General features: G+C 46.3%; 1 protein-coding gene across 2 annotated transcripts in view; it reads left to right on the forward strand.

Moving 5' to 3' along the window:
* The window catches only part of Ppm1f (protein phosphatase, Mg2+/Mn2+ dependent 1F), a 29,765-nt gene that overhangs the window by 9,003 nt on the left and 5,869 nt on the right, over positions 1-14,893 (forward strand). The window contains exons 3-7 of one of the 2 annotated variants that reach the window (XM_026401662.2): positions 1,701-1,843; positions 5,988-6,193; positions 7,243-7,431; positions 9,596-9,739; positions 14,646-14,739. In XM_026401662.2, the coding sequence (XP_026257447.1) occupies positions 1,701-1,843; positions 5,988-6,193; positions 7,243-7,431; positions 9,596-9,739; positions 14,646-14,739 (776 nt within the window). The remainder of the gene's footprint in view (positions 1-1,700; positions 1,844-5,987; positions 6,194-7,242; positions 7,432-9,595; positions 9,740-14,645; positions 14,740-14,893) is intronic. The other variant, XM_026401664.2, reaches the window with a different exon arrangement.

Consider the following 14,893-nt stretch of genomic DNA (forward strand, 5'->3'; position numbering starts at 1 on the left):
AAAGGCTGAGAAAGTAGCTCAATGGAAGAGTGCCCCTGAATTTACTCCCTAGTACCACTAAAAAATAAAATTAAAAGGGCTAAATATGTAACTCAGTGGTAAAGCATTTGCCTAGCATGTCTAAGGCCCTGGGTTCATTCCCTGGTTAACCCCCCCACTCCCGCCAAATAAAAGGAAAGAGAGCTGGAGTGTTAGCCCAGCGAACAATCACCCACTGTCCCAGGTATGCCCCCCTCCCCCGACCTTCAGGGACAGTCACACAAGAGCAAAGTGTACATCATTCAGCTTCCAGGACTCCCACTAGGTGTAAGGCAAATTCTGGGAGTCAGAATGCATCCTAGAGGCTGAACCAGGAGGAGTGACCTCTTCTGCCTAGAAAGCCAGAGAGGGCTTCAATAGACATGGAGTTTGAACAGGGTCCCCAAGATGCAGAGCCCACATAGAGAAGTGTGACAGGCATGGAAAGGTGCACTAATGCAGAATTTCAGGCTGTCTTCCCCACTGCCCTCTTCCTTGGCCATAGCTGGCTTCAGTCTCCCTCCCCAAAACTCCTCCCTTGGTTTGCCATTCATCCCCCTTATGTACTGCCTCCTATTAAAGGCCCCTGGCTTGAGGTTGACATTTCCTCCCCTCCACTTGCCTTCAGCCTGCTGTGACTTCCCTTTCCATCCCACCTACACCTACTTGACTCCAGCTCTGTTCTGTGACCTTCAAAGCAGTCAACCCAAGACTTGCTTCTCAGAATTATTCCTCCATGGCCCCGGGAGGAGACACCTCTGTGATCATCCCCATTTGTCTGTGCCCTACCCCATCCGTCCAGGGACCCTGTGAGCTATGCATAGCCACTGCTTCCACCAGACTCATCTTTCAAATGCAGCACCCAGGTCCCACACTCCCTCAATCAGCTTCCTGAGCTGCTTGTAAAAAAAAAAAAAGCACCACAGAATGCAACCTAACCAATGGAGATTTATCGTCTTAACAATTCTGGAGGCTAGGAGTCTGAGATGAAGGTAACAGCAGGGCTGGTTCCTTCTGGTGATTTGTGAAGAATCCCTAGAATTCCTTAACTTACAGTTTTATTATCCATATCTCTGGTTCATGTTCACACAGCTTTATTCATGTGTGCATATCTATGCCCAAAGTTTCTCTTTTTTATAGACATCAACTATATTGAAGTAAGAGCCCTTTCTAATCCTATATGACCTCATGTTAACTAATTCCATTTGCAAATAAGGTCCTATTTTCAAATAAAGTCCCATTCTGAGTTACTGGGGGTTAGGATTTAGACATATGAATGGAGAAGGGGACCAAATTCAACTCATAACATGCCCTAACCCCTGGTGTCCTCAGCTGGTTTTGGTTACTCCCTCTCCCCTCCTGTGGTATATAGACCAGGAGCCATCATCTGCTTTAATGTCAGGAAGTTTTCCCCACCATCAAGGCCACACATCTCAGTGATACCTTTTCCTCACCAGCCTCAGCATTGCATTTGGTTCACACAGGTTCCAATAGATGATCTGCTTGTTGTGTGAACATCCCTTCCCAACTCCCCAAGGACACAGGTCCCTATGCTTATTGTGACTCCACAGCAGGGTGCAAGCCATCATCTCTACCTCTGGAAGCTCTGGGTTAGGGAGTGCAAGTTCATGGGCTTCTGCTGGTGAGCTGCCCTGGCTTTACCTTTTATTTCTTGTCCCAAGGAATGCTCCACCATCACTTGCTGCAGCTCTGACCCATGAGGCAATTTCCCATCTGCTAAAGACAGACCTTTCCGAATTTAAGAAAGAGCCCAGCCAGGAGGAAGAAGATGAGGAGGAGGAAGAAGAGAAGGCTCCTATGACCTGTGAGTTCTGTTTCCTCTCAGGTGACCCCAGAGCTGCTTAGCAGGTGACAGAATTTAGGTTGATATTGTGAGAAACATTGATCAGAGCTGCAAAAGGGTTAGCACTGGGTCACTCATCCATGATAAGGTGGCAGGATCCAGGTGCAGACAAAATGTAACACTGCAGCACAAACCCAGCAAGGGGAGTATGTCCATCAGGGTCTGCTCAAAGTCAGCCAAGACAAAGTATTCAGTGGACACCAGGCACCCTTCTGTGTCCCATCTCCCTTAAGTTTCAGGAAAGCCCTTGGAAATAAATGATGCTTGTCACATTTTACACTTGAGGAATTCAGAGTGCCAAAGTCAGGTGGCCACCTTCAAATGCACTTGCCCCTCCCTCTCTCAGCAACATGAAGTCAGGGTCAGCAGGGTGTTGCATGAGCAAACCAAGCAACATTGCTCTGTTGGAGGCATCATGTTCCAGATGGTAGCAAGGCGGAGCATGGGCCCCTTGCCTCAAGATGGAAATACCTTTTCCTGCCTGTCCCTGAGCTTTCTAGGGAGGTGGTGATGGAGGCTTCTCTATCAGCCTGCCCTTAAGACAGCCATCAGTGGATCCAGGCTACAGACAGCATGGTACAGCCAGAGGAACCCAGAAATTGGGACGTTTGAGAGCCGTTTGATAAATAATCTACTAAAAATAGAGAGCTCTTAGTCTGACTTTCTTCTTCCTAGTAATTACTTTTTATTATATTTCATCTGTGTTGGTTCATATTGGACCAGAGAAATAGAGAGAGGAACAATGGCAGGCTGCTGGGCAGGTGCCACCTGGGGCCTCTGTGGTCCATTTACAAGCTAGAATTTCCTCTCTGTACAGGCAATCGAAAGCAGATTTTCCCTTCCTTTGCCATTTCCTTTCTGTGTTATTTTAAACTCAACATTAGTGCATACATGGAAGGAAAAGGAAGGAACAATGTGGAGGGAAAGAGAAAAAAAATACATGAAGTCTCTAGCATCAGTGATTGCCAGGCTATTTCTCTCCTCCTCTTTCTAGTCCTCTTTTCCTTGGCTCTTTGCCCACCTTCCATCAGAGCACAGAGCACAGCCTTGTGTTCCTGCCTGGGAGACAGCTGTCCTCAGTGACAGGCAGCCATTGTTCTCTGCAAAGCCAGCAGGCTTCCTGCTGGTAGCAGCTGCCACTGCACGGCTCCACAGAGGGAGCACCCCCACCCCCTGCTGGTTTCTCTGCCCTTTCAGGCAGAATACAGCGTCACCTGCTGGTGGTTAGGAGAACTGCTATAGCTAGCAAGGCGGAGCCCTATACCTGGCATCTGGAAATGAGGGACCCTGCCTAACCAGAAGGAAATAGCAACCTGTCTCTGCCTTCCCTGTCTGTCCCAGAGCAATTTCATGGGGCCTGGGCTAGAGGCTTTTATCAATCATGGCAGCAGAACATCAAAAAGTCTGTCATCTCTCAGCCATTCTTGCAAAATTACATCAGGGCAGGCATTGTGAGAATCACCACTGAAGGGCAGACCAAGGCATCAGGAGCCTGCAGGCTGGGCATCACTGTTGTGGCTTTTTGCCCTCTTCTGTTAGTGCCTTTTGCTTGAGCAAGATTCAAGACAACACACGTGGTGGAAATAGCTGCATTGTGCCTAATGCAAGAAAGGAACAGGCAGCTCAGGCCTGGGTTCCTCCTGTGTGCTTTAGGCCTGATGAGCGCCAGCAGTTTCCAAGAGTGAGACGGAACCTGTAGTAGTTTTCCAAGTGGTTTTCTGACTACAATCTTCTACAGAGGAGAAAGAGGAAGGCAAGGGAGGTGGCACCATGAGGACTGGCTGAAGGAGGAAGTCTCCCTTGGTCAGCAGGAGACCTGCTAGGCCAAATGCACATAGGGCTACTGTCCTAATAGGCCCTCCCATGATGGTTCTCCGGCTCATGACCCTCAACGTGGCCCTTCTAGTCCCACAGTTCTTGTCAAATGTTTGATTGGAGTTCTGTCCTGGGTGTGGTGGTAGCAGCCCACTAGAGCCCACTACACATATACACATCCCTGCCTTGTTATATGATTCCCCTCAAACTTATCCTTCTGTGGCTCTCTGTGTTTGTAGGTCTGCCAGCTCATGGTTCCTTCTCTGGCTGGGAGAGTTTTGTTTTGTTTTTGTTTTTGTTTTTTCCCCAATTCCTCAGGTCATTTGAGTGTAGCCTGTTTTCAGTTACTTGACCTTGAACTCTCCCCTTAGTTGACCAGCTCTGACTCATCTTTATTTACCATATTCACCTGGACTGGCAGGAGTCCTGGGAGGAGTTTGTACACTAAACTGAAGTGAGTCCCTGAAGGCATTGACCCCAAAGTCTCCTTTGGACCTGGGCTTTATTGATCTTTTCTTTAGAAGCTAGACTTAAGTGTGTTTTTTTTTTTCCTTTTAAAATGAGTATTATAAGTTGTATTGTTTATTGCTACTTAATAGATTACCCCCAAATTTAGTGGCTCAAAACAACAGGTACTTATCTTCCCATAGTTTCCATGGGCCTGGAATTTGGGAGAAGCTTAGGAAGGTGATTTTGCCCAGGTTCTCATGAGGTTGTGGTCATATAGTGCCACTGCACTGGGGAATCCACTTCCAAAATGATTCAGTCACAGAGAAGAAAACATGCATGCAAGCTGGAAGCCATAGTACCTCTTAGAAACCACACATGATCTCTTCCATATTAATCCATTTATCAGAAACAAATCACCAACTTCAAAGAGTTGATGAATGTATTTTAAAGTCATCACATGAAGCAAACACTTTAACAGAAAATTGAGAAAATATTAAAACAAGTGTAAATAAGGAGGGAAAAAAATTACCCATAGAACCACCCAGTAGGCACCTACTCTGTGACATCTTGATTATGTGCCATTTCCACCCTTTTTTTCTGGGTCCAGGTGTTTTTTCATGTATTCGTGGTTAAATTATACAAATTGTGATTTTTAAGAATCTACACAATGGGATCATACAATGTATAGCTTTGGGGGATTGGCTTATTTCACTGGAGATCAACCCAGATTGTTCCATATGTTGGTAGTTCATTCTGATATATTGGTAGTTCTTTTACTGAGTAGTATCCCAAGGTATGGATGAACCTCAGTTTGCTTAACCATTTACATGTTTTTTGGTTTGGGTTTTTTATTTTGTTTTTTTGGGGGGGGGTTTGGTTTGGTTTTGGTACTAGGTAGGATATTAAACCCAGGGGTGCCTAACCACTAAGACATATCCCCAGCCTTTTATTTTTTATTTTGAGACAGAGTCTTGCTAAGTTGCTTAGGGCCTCATTAGTTGCTAAGGCCAGGCTCAAATTTGCAATCCTCCTGCCTCAGCCTCCCAAGTCACTGGGATTACAGTCTTGTGCCACCACACTCAGCAACTTTTACATGTTGAACAACTAGGCTAATTCCAGATTTGGGCTATTATCATTAAAGTTACTATGAACATTTGTGTATACATTTTTGTGTGAACAATCTTTATTTTTCTGGAGTAAGTACTCAGGAATACAATTGCTGGGTCATATGATAGTTGTATGCTTTACTCATGAAAGTCATTTTTAGTAAAGAGCAACTTAATTCTTCATCAAAAGAATAAGCCAACGCCTGGTTGTGGTGGTATGTGCCTATAATCCCAGCTATTCAGGAGGGTAAAGCAGAAGGATTATGAGTTCAGAACCAGCTTGAGCAACTTAATGAGATCCTGTCTCAAAAACAAAACAAAAAGAGAAAATAGACCAGAATTTACTTGATCATTCATCTGTCAGTAGATATATATTGTTTCTAATTAATGGACAATTATAAAATGATTCTTTACTTTGTCCTTAAATTACTTTTGCATGTCCCATATTTATTTATGGCGAGTTCCAATGAGTGGAGTTACCCCATCATAGGATCAGAGACTTTTTGGTACTTATTGGACAATTCTGATTGCTGACAACACACTGTCATGCATAGGTTATTAGATTAGTGTTCTCAGCATGTCCTGGTAGGTGATTGGCTTGTGGGGTCCATGAAGACCAGTGGTGGGTACTATCTGGAATACCAAGGGAAATGACAAGAAAGGGGAATAGAGAGCCAGTAAAGCCTCAGTAGGCATGGTTTGTGCTTCCCTAACAATTCCTTCATCGTGCCCAGCAGTGCTAGATGCCAAAGGCCTGGCACGGAGTTTCTTTAACCAGCTCTGGGAAGTATGTGGCCAGTGGCAGAAGCAGGTGCCGTTGACTGCCTGGACCCCACAGCGGCAGTGGCTGGTCTCCATCCATGCCATCCGGAACACTCGCCGCAAGATGGAGGACCGGCATGTGTTCCTTCCCACCTTCAACCAGCTCTTCGGTTTCTCTGTAAGTGTTCCACCTGCAGGGTCCAGGGGCAAGTGGTATCCTACACCAGCATAGAAAAACTAGAGCAGAGGGAGGGACCTTGGGTATTAAGAAGAGATGCCAGTTAAGCCAGGAAGAACATCTCTTGGCTGTAATCTCAAGACTAAAGTGCTGGGCAGCTCTAAAGGCACTTCCTAGGGAGAATCTAGAAGCCCTAATTAATAGTACCAGCAACTTTGGTCCAAGTTGCCGGATAACCTGCTTTCCCAGGGAAGAACCAAAAAAGGCAACAGTTGGACTATATCTATTGTAAGAGTAGGCCCCAATGCCACATTTACCCTAGCACTAAGAACACCCTGGTACATCTTAGCAGCCCAGTACAGATGGTGAAACTAAGGCTTCAAAGGCTTCCCTCTTCCAAATCTCCCAATTCATAAGTGCATGAGACAGGTTTATCCTTCTGATGGTAAAGATCATGTAGATTCTTCCAGATACTGCCTGTCTCAGTCTGTTTTCTATTTCAACAATACAATACTCAAGACTGGGTAATTTATAAATAAAGGAAATTTATTTCTTATAGTTCTGCAGACTGGGAGGTACAAGGTCAAGGGCTGCATTTGATGAAGGCCTTCTACAGAGTCCTGGGGCAGCATAGGGAAACACATGGTGAGATAGAACAAGTTTGCCAAAAAGGACTTGCTTTATAACAAAGCCACGCACTTGAAAATCATTTATCCATTAATCCCTGAATGGATTAATTCCAATTACCTCCCAAAGGTCCTAACTCCAAATACCATAAGACCTTAGGAGTGGGGATATAGCTCAATGGTAGAGTGCTTAACATGTGCAAGGCCCTGAGTTCAATCCCTAGTACCACAAAATAAACAAGATTTGGGGGATTACATTTCCAACCCATGAATTCTGGGGGTGGGAGGAGTAGCAAACATTGAAATCTTAGCGTTACTAGTCACTGCCTGGGCTGCATTCTCCCCAGATGAGAGCAGCTGGCCAGGGGCCCCAGCCAGGCGCAAGGCCAGCAAGTCTGTGACTCCCACTGCATTCACCACCAGGACCCTGTAGACCGCGCCTACTTTGCTGTGTTTGATGGTCATGGAGGTGTGGATGCCGCAAGGTATGCTGCTGTTCATGTGCATGCTAATGCTGCCCACCAGCCGGAGCTGCCCATAGACCCTGCAGGAGCCCTCAAAGAAGCTTTCCGGCGCACAGATGAAATGTTTCTCTGGAAAGCCAAGAGAGAGGTAGGAACAGCAATTGGATCTCAATTGTGGTTTGGGGGATAGTAACATCAAAGAGTCCTGCCTCTTCAGAGGGAAAGAAACCAAAGTGATTGATGGTGCAGGAAGATCCTCACTGAATGCTGCTGGCAGTCATGTCATTTTATTCTTATAGGACAGGGCATCATTGCTCATTTGAGTGGAAGCAGCACAAAGCTTGCCCCTTGTATTAGGCTATTTTTCATTATTCTAACAAAATAACCTGGGGCTATATAACTTTATGAAGATAAGAGATTTATTTTGACTTAAGATTCTAGAAGTACAAGGTCAAGAAGCTTCATTTGTTAATAGTCTCGCTGGCAAATTCCCTCAGAGCATCAGATGTCAAGAGACAGGAAGTCAAGGCTGTATCTTCCAGCCTTCCTCCCTTTCCATGTCACCAGGATTCAACCATTGTGACCCCACCACCGATGACCTTATCTAATCCATTGCCTCCCAAAGTCCCCACCTATAAACACTATAGTTAAGTTTCTGCCCCCTTAATACCTGAGAAGGGGATTCAATTTGAACACCTGAAGCTTTGGGAAACACTAGAGCAATCTCCAAGCCATACTACCCCTGACTCAGCTTGCTCAGCTCTCAACAATGTAAGCCTGCAGTGGTCTATAGACCATGGGAGGAAAGGCAGGCTGTTTTCAGATGTACTCAGGGTTTTGTTTTAATCAAACATGGTAAGGCAACAAGTGACTTGGCAGAAGAGTTTATTACTTCCAGCTTCCAAAAGGAGGAGGCATACCATGTCATAAGGACCACCCAGGGAAGCACCAGGGTGGGTCAGGAAGCATAGGGAGTGAGGCCAATATGGCCTCCAAGGAAGACACCAATGAGGCCAGGCAGGCAAGTTCCAGCAAGCTCAGAATTGGATGGTATGAATAACCTCAGTCAGTTTTATACATAGGTTGGCCCCCAGCCTTCCAGTATCAGGCTCTGAAGCCATCCAGGGCAGGGTGAACTCAATATCAGCTGGCTTGCCCATGAAAGGTGCACTTACAGGCCAGGTGTATGCTGTCTCTAGGAATTAGCTAGCTGTGATGGCAGTCTCTCTAGGATCAAAAAGGCTCTAAGATATCAGCCCATCATAAAATACAGAAAATGTAAAACATCCCACCTCCCCTTGCTCTTCTGGGCAAGGTCTCAATAGGCTGCTGATGTCTACCTAGAGCACACTTTGCTCTCAAGAGTTTTATCCACGTGTGTGAATGAGGCTGTTGGTTCTGAAAGAAGAAACAGTGCAGTATCCCACTGCCCCTAACTTCACTGTGCTTTCCCAACCCTGTGAGGGCCATTCTACTATTGGGCCTATTTTAGACAATGGGAAACTAAGATTCAGATTGCTTAAAAGTCCTGCCTCAGTGAGGAGCCACCCTGTCATCACACTCTAAATTCCATATACCTTAGTGGAATTCAGTGGAGCTGAGCTGGATTTTGCATCTTAACAAATAACTGTAGAGCACCTAAAATCATAAAGGGGAGCCTAATGAGAAACTGATAAGTCTTTTCTCCTGGCCACTCTACCTTCAGTAGGTAAAACAGGCCTCTGAGCTTAGTACTGTTTCTCAGTGTACAGAACAGAGTTTCTGAAGCAGGTGTTTATTTTATTTTTATTTTTTGTTTTTTGGCAGTGCTCAGAGGGAACCCAGGGCCTCACACGTACTATACCTCCAGCCTCCATTATTTTCTTTAAACAGTTTTATTGAAATTTAACTGACAATAATAAATCACATATATTTAAAGTATACAATTGGATAAACTTTAGCTTATATATATACCCATAAAATCCCCACCTCAGTAATGGACATATTCATCACACCCCAAAATTTTTCTTGCCCTATGTCATCCCTGTCCTCTTTCTGCCCTCTGTGCCCACTCATCAGACTTGCTCTTCTGTATCTTGCCTCTACAGACAAGCTTGGTGTTCCAGAGTTTGTTATCAGTGGGGTTCCATAAGGTGTGTTCTCCTTCCATGTGGTGTAATCATTACACAATTCAATTTATCTTTGCTACTGTGGGTTCTGTAGTCCTCTTTTTCACCGGGTACTGCTCCAGCAGCGGTTCTGTCTCATTCAGCATGTGCTTGCCATGCAGGCTCCAGGTCACACCTCACCCAATTGGGTCCCCTCTCTTGCAGCGGCTGCAGAGTGGCACCACAGGCGTGTGTGCACTTATCACAGGAACGACTTTGCACGTCGCATGGCTCGGGGACTCCCAGGTCATCCTGGTGCAACAGGGACAAGTGGTGAAGCTGATGGAACCACACAAACCTGAGCGACAGGTAAAGGGTTCCCTCTGTCTAAGCCCAGGACATTTCCAAACACCCATCATGCTTGTGTCTGTGTAGGGGACTCAAGTTCCCTGTGTAGGGAACCTCAAAGGGAAACAGAATTCCAGAAGAACAGCAAGGTATTGTTGGCAGATAATAAAGTATAAAGGGCCCTAGAAACTACTGGCTGTCCTGCAGAGGGAGGACTCTCCTGCCTCACTTGAGTGGCCAGGGAGCCCCAAGTTCTGTAGGTCACAGTGACATGGAGCCCAGAGGTCCTGGCAAGAGCTGGGCCCTCTCCCTCAACAAGTGGGATCAACTTATCCTATTATAGAGTCCTATAAAGCACATGAACAAGGAGTGGCTGACCATGGGCTAGGGGCAAAAAGGTGACACTGTACTGGGACTAGGAGGAACAGGCATAGGACTGTATTAGTTACAGGCTACACTGGGAACCTGGGATTCTGAGATCACTCACCTATTTGAACCTCAAGGTCATTACCTGGACATTAGGATCATGCTCCTGCTCAGACCATATTTTTTTTTTAAATATATTTTTTTAGTTTGTCAGTGGACTTTCATTTTATTTATTTATATGTGGTGCTGAGAATCGAACTCAGTGCCTCACACATACGAGGCCAGCACTCTACCACTGAGCCACCACCCCGGCCCCAGACCATATTTCACAAATGTCTGTCTGTCCCCAAAGGTCAAAGTGGAAATGTTGGATATCAAGGAATGCCTGTATGTCCCACTCCAAACCCTGTTTTTTCCACACACTGCTCTGCACTGGCTTTTTTCACTTAGCCATATACCTGGTGAGCCATCTTACATCAGCATGTAAAGCACTCCGTCCTTTCATAGAGACCTATGGCATTTCATTCATCATTTAGTCTCTTTAGGATAGGTATTTAGTCCCTTTAGGATAGGTATTGAATCTTCCAGTGCTAAAAACATTGCAGCAATGAATAGCTTTGTACTTCACATTGTTGAGTGTGTATATAGTTTTTTTAATATTTTTTAGTTGTTGATGAATCTTTATTTTATTTCTTTATATGTGGTGCTGAGAATCGAACCCAGTGCCTCACGCATGCTAGGCAAGTGCTCTACCACTGAGCCACAACCCCAGCCCCTGTAAATTTTTAAAACAGATTTCTACAAGTAGAATTGCTCTGTCAGAATAGAAGAATCTACAGTCTTAATAGATTTTGCCCAACTGCCCTCCTTGGGCTAAGCCAGCGGGTGGGTGCTTAAGCAAATCATTTGAGAGGCTCCATTACCCACTAGTCCCACCAACCTGTGGGATTCCACCCATCTGAGAGGTCAGAAAGATATCTAAGGGCAGTTGTTTAGTTTGCTTTTTCATCTTACAGAGCAAGTTTAAACTTTTTTCAAAAGTTCAAGGTCATTTTCATTGCCTTTCCTGTGTGTGCTCTGTTCCCGTCCTTTGCCTATTTGTTACAGTTTGTAGGCACTTTAGACATGATGCAGAGTTTGGCTCTTGTCTGGTGATTTGCAAAGTTTTCCTGCATTTGTCGTTTCTCCCTTGTCTCTGTTTACAGGCTTTTTCCATGTAAGAGTTTTGGGTTTCCTGCAGTGGGGTTGAACAGTGGCTTCTAGATTAGGAAAATAGGACAGACTATCAGGTATTGATAACCACCAAGGCTCTGACATGGGCCACACATGTACTCTCCCCATTGTACAGAGAGAACTGAGGCTTAGATAGGCTTAGTCATTTTTCTAGAGCATATAGCCAAAGTGGTAGATAGTCTCTTCCACCCTGCTGCCACCACAACCGTGGGAGGGGAATTGTTACCTGCTCCCTGATGGGCCCTTCTCCCCAAGACAGGTGAAATGTAACCAGGTTTGGATTAAGTGCAAACCTCTGCTTAGAGCACTTGGACACATTTCTGCAGGCCCAATGTCCAGCACTTCCTCTGAAGCCCAGTGGGGACCTTTTCCAAATAGTGCCCTACTCCCATTCCTCTCTACCATGCACCTGGTGAGCCATCTTACATCAGCATGTAAAGCATCATTTAGTCCCTACATTGTGGTGCCATGACAGAGCACAGAAAGATGTCCTTGCTTGGTCCTGAGGATTGTGTGGGGACCCATGTTGCTGCCTTAACCGTAACTGTCTAAACAGAGCCTCTTCTGCCACTGGAGTCAGTTCATGCCAGCAGACATTTGTCACCTACTCTGTTCAAGGTACCTTGCTGAGGCAGCAAGATGACAACACAGAACCCATGACCTGTCTCCCAATAACTCCCTAATGAAAAAGCAAGGAATTACTGGTGAGGGTATAGGACATGGACAGAGTGCTGGAGAAGACAAGGCAGAGAGGAATGGGAGTGGACCGTGGGGCCACATCTTGAAGGCAGGCCACCTCAGCAGGCCAGTGACAATGTCCAGGAAATGAGAGAGAGATTAAGCAAGAACCAGACTCAAAGAACACTGACCTGCAGGGTTGCCCTGGGCCAAGAATAATTCTGTAAGAAATCACTAGAAGCTTCTAAAATGTTCAGACCACCAAAGGGCTAGGTCATAAAAAACTAAAGCCAGGAGAGTTATAAGAATCATCTGCAGTCACAGGTCATGGCAGACAAGCTACAGCAAGGATCTACTTTAGGAGAGACAGAAGGAAAAGCTCAGGTTTAAGGATGGAAACATGAGAGGGCATAGGTATCCAAGAAAATAATGATGCTGTGGGCAGCTATCACTAGGGCCTTGTAAACCCTGGAGAACGTGGCTATTAATGGAACTGCTGGGCCAACAGCATGGGGTTTGAGCTGGGAGATCAGAAAGATGAGGAAGATGAGGCAGAAGGAACAAAGGAGAGCTGAGAGGGTAGGTATCCAAGGAGATAGGAGACACTGAGGTCCTGGACCAAGCCAAGCTAGTCTAGCCTGTGGCTGTGGTGAGGCTGTTGTGGCTAGTACAAATGGAAGTGGAAGACATGGAAGGGGAAGGGGATCTGGACACAAGACCAGGGTTACAGGACCAAGTGTGATGAGGCAGGTCTGCTTCAGTTTCAGTGCTCTAGGTCCCAAAGCCTAGGAAGCCTGCATGGACAGAGTATGTCTTTTGGCCCAGAGGACTTAGTTTCCAAACTGCATGGCTGTCAGGATGGGGGGTCACAGGCCCAGGAGAGCAGCATGGCCCAGGGACCCTCTCAGCCTCCAACTCAGCCCTGTCCCCACAGCTCCTCAGGGGTCTGGGGCTTCAGGAAGGAGGGTCCTGCTATTTGGAAGGCCTAGGCTCCCTGCTTTTCAGACTCCTTGGGAAAATCCTGCTCCCAAGAGGGACTATAGTAAGTAAGCCCAGGTCTTTTGGCACTACCCATCCCAAAGTTGAAGGTGGATGAATGTGGGCTGTGTACCTCCACCTATGGGGAACCCCTGGGAGAATCTCATAGTTCTCCTTTGGTAACCCCCACTTACTGTCCCCACCTCCTGGCATTAAGGATATGGGGAGAGCTGAACCATGTTAGCAGAGAAAGGCTAACAATTCTCAACATATCTTCCCATGGGTATAGGCTAAGGGTGGGCTCACCCCCCTCTTAGGGGAAAGCCTGAGGGGATAAGGGGTCTGCTCCCATCTGCAGCTCCTAGCTGGTCTTCAGGTTCCTTGTGGGCATGTGTGAACACCTGTGAATTTGCATGTATAGTATGTCTGTCCATATGCTTCTTTTACCCCTTCTCCCCGACCCTCAGCTCCATTTTTCCTTTCCTCCTTCTGGCCTTCATGACTTTCTCTGGCCCTGCTTAGACCCAAGGACAACTTTGGGAGCCATTGAGGTCCCTTAGTCCTACCTCCTTCACAGTTTTAAGAATTCCACGATAGGCTGGACTAGGTGACTGCTTCTAGTGACCAAGAGTCTCAGCCCACCAGGCACCAATCCATTCGCTGTATAGGGCCATAGCGGCTCACTCTGTTGGGTCAGAGTGCCTACAAAGTGAATTCCTATCATTCCTACTGTGATATCCTCTATGGGGGAACTGTACACAAAAGCCCAGTCTTCAATGCTGTCAACCACATGAAAGACTCTGTCTTCCAGCCTCCTGTAATGTGTCTGCATCAGGACAGTGTCCCAGCCTGTCCAGCTAGTGCTGTGCCCCAGAGACTATGTGAGCATGTTGCAAAGTCAGGCAGCTTACCCAACAATTAAATTAGGACCAAAGGACATCCTCCCTCCTGCAGTAGATGTGTGAGATACCTTGCTCCCAGTAAGGCACATGGGATGCACTCAACTATTGTCACCAGCCTTCAGGCAACAGATCCATATCTGGAAAACCTCTCTTCTTTGGGGAAACTAATAGGACCAAAGAAAGTTTTTGAGAGACTTGTGGAAATAAGTTGGACTGGAGCATCATGGTCCTCTGGTGAGCAGAGAGAGTACCTAGAAATGAGCTTAGGTGGGGGGAAAAGGACAAGAACAAAGCAGGCGCAGGACTGACAGCCAGGGCCTGGCTTAGGTTTCATGGGCCCTCCCTATGGCTGCACATATGTATCACATGCTTCATCTTGTCCCAGCAACTTTCAAAGTAAGGACAGTAGGCCTAAGTTGAAAGATCTATCATTTAAATCTGGGACTCGTGTCTTTCTGATGCTTTAAGCACTTCCCTGGTCCCAAAACACTGCTCAGGGACAGAGTCATGGCTTATTGGCCTCAGGTGATCCACCATTCCTTATACTTAGTCATTCCTGCAATTGAAGGACTTGCATGTTATTTATAGTTCTCACTTTTTAATGATGTCTAATTTGCATTCATTTATGAACCTCCTGACTTGGTTTAAGTGATAGGTCTTTGAACACGTCTTAGAAACCAGCTCAGTCTCTCTGCTTAGGCATTGGCATTGGGGGGGGCCCTGTCCCAAGGACTCACTGAGGCCTCAAACTCTTGATTGTCTCCCTATAGGATGAGAAGGCACGCATTGAAGCACTGGGCGGCTTCGTGTCTTTCATGGACTGCTGGAGAGTCAATGGGACCCTGGCCGTCTCCAGAGCCATAGGTAAGGGTGATATAGAAGTGGGCACAGGCAGAGGGAGGGAGGTTGCTGGATGCCCAGACCTGAAACTATGGCCAAGGGCTTACCCAGTGGTTTAGGATAGAGTGGCATTAAGGATTTGGGGAGGGCTGAACCATGTAGGAGCTAAAAACAGAGA

Source organism: Urocitellus parryii, chromosome 3, assembly GCF_045843805.1.
Source record: "Urocitellus parryii isolate mUroPar1 chromosome 3, mUroPar1.hap1, whole genome shotgun sequence".
In the NCBI taxonomy this organism is placed as follows: domain Eukaryota; kingdom Metazoa; phylum Chordata; class Mammalia; order Rodentia; family Sciuridae; genus Urocitellus; species Urocitellus parryii.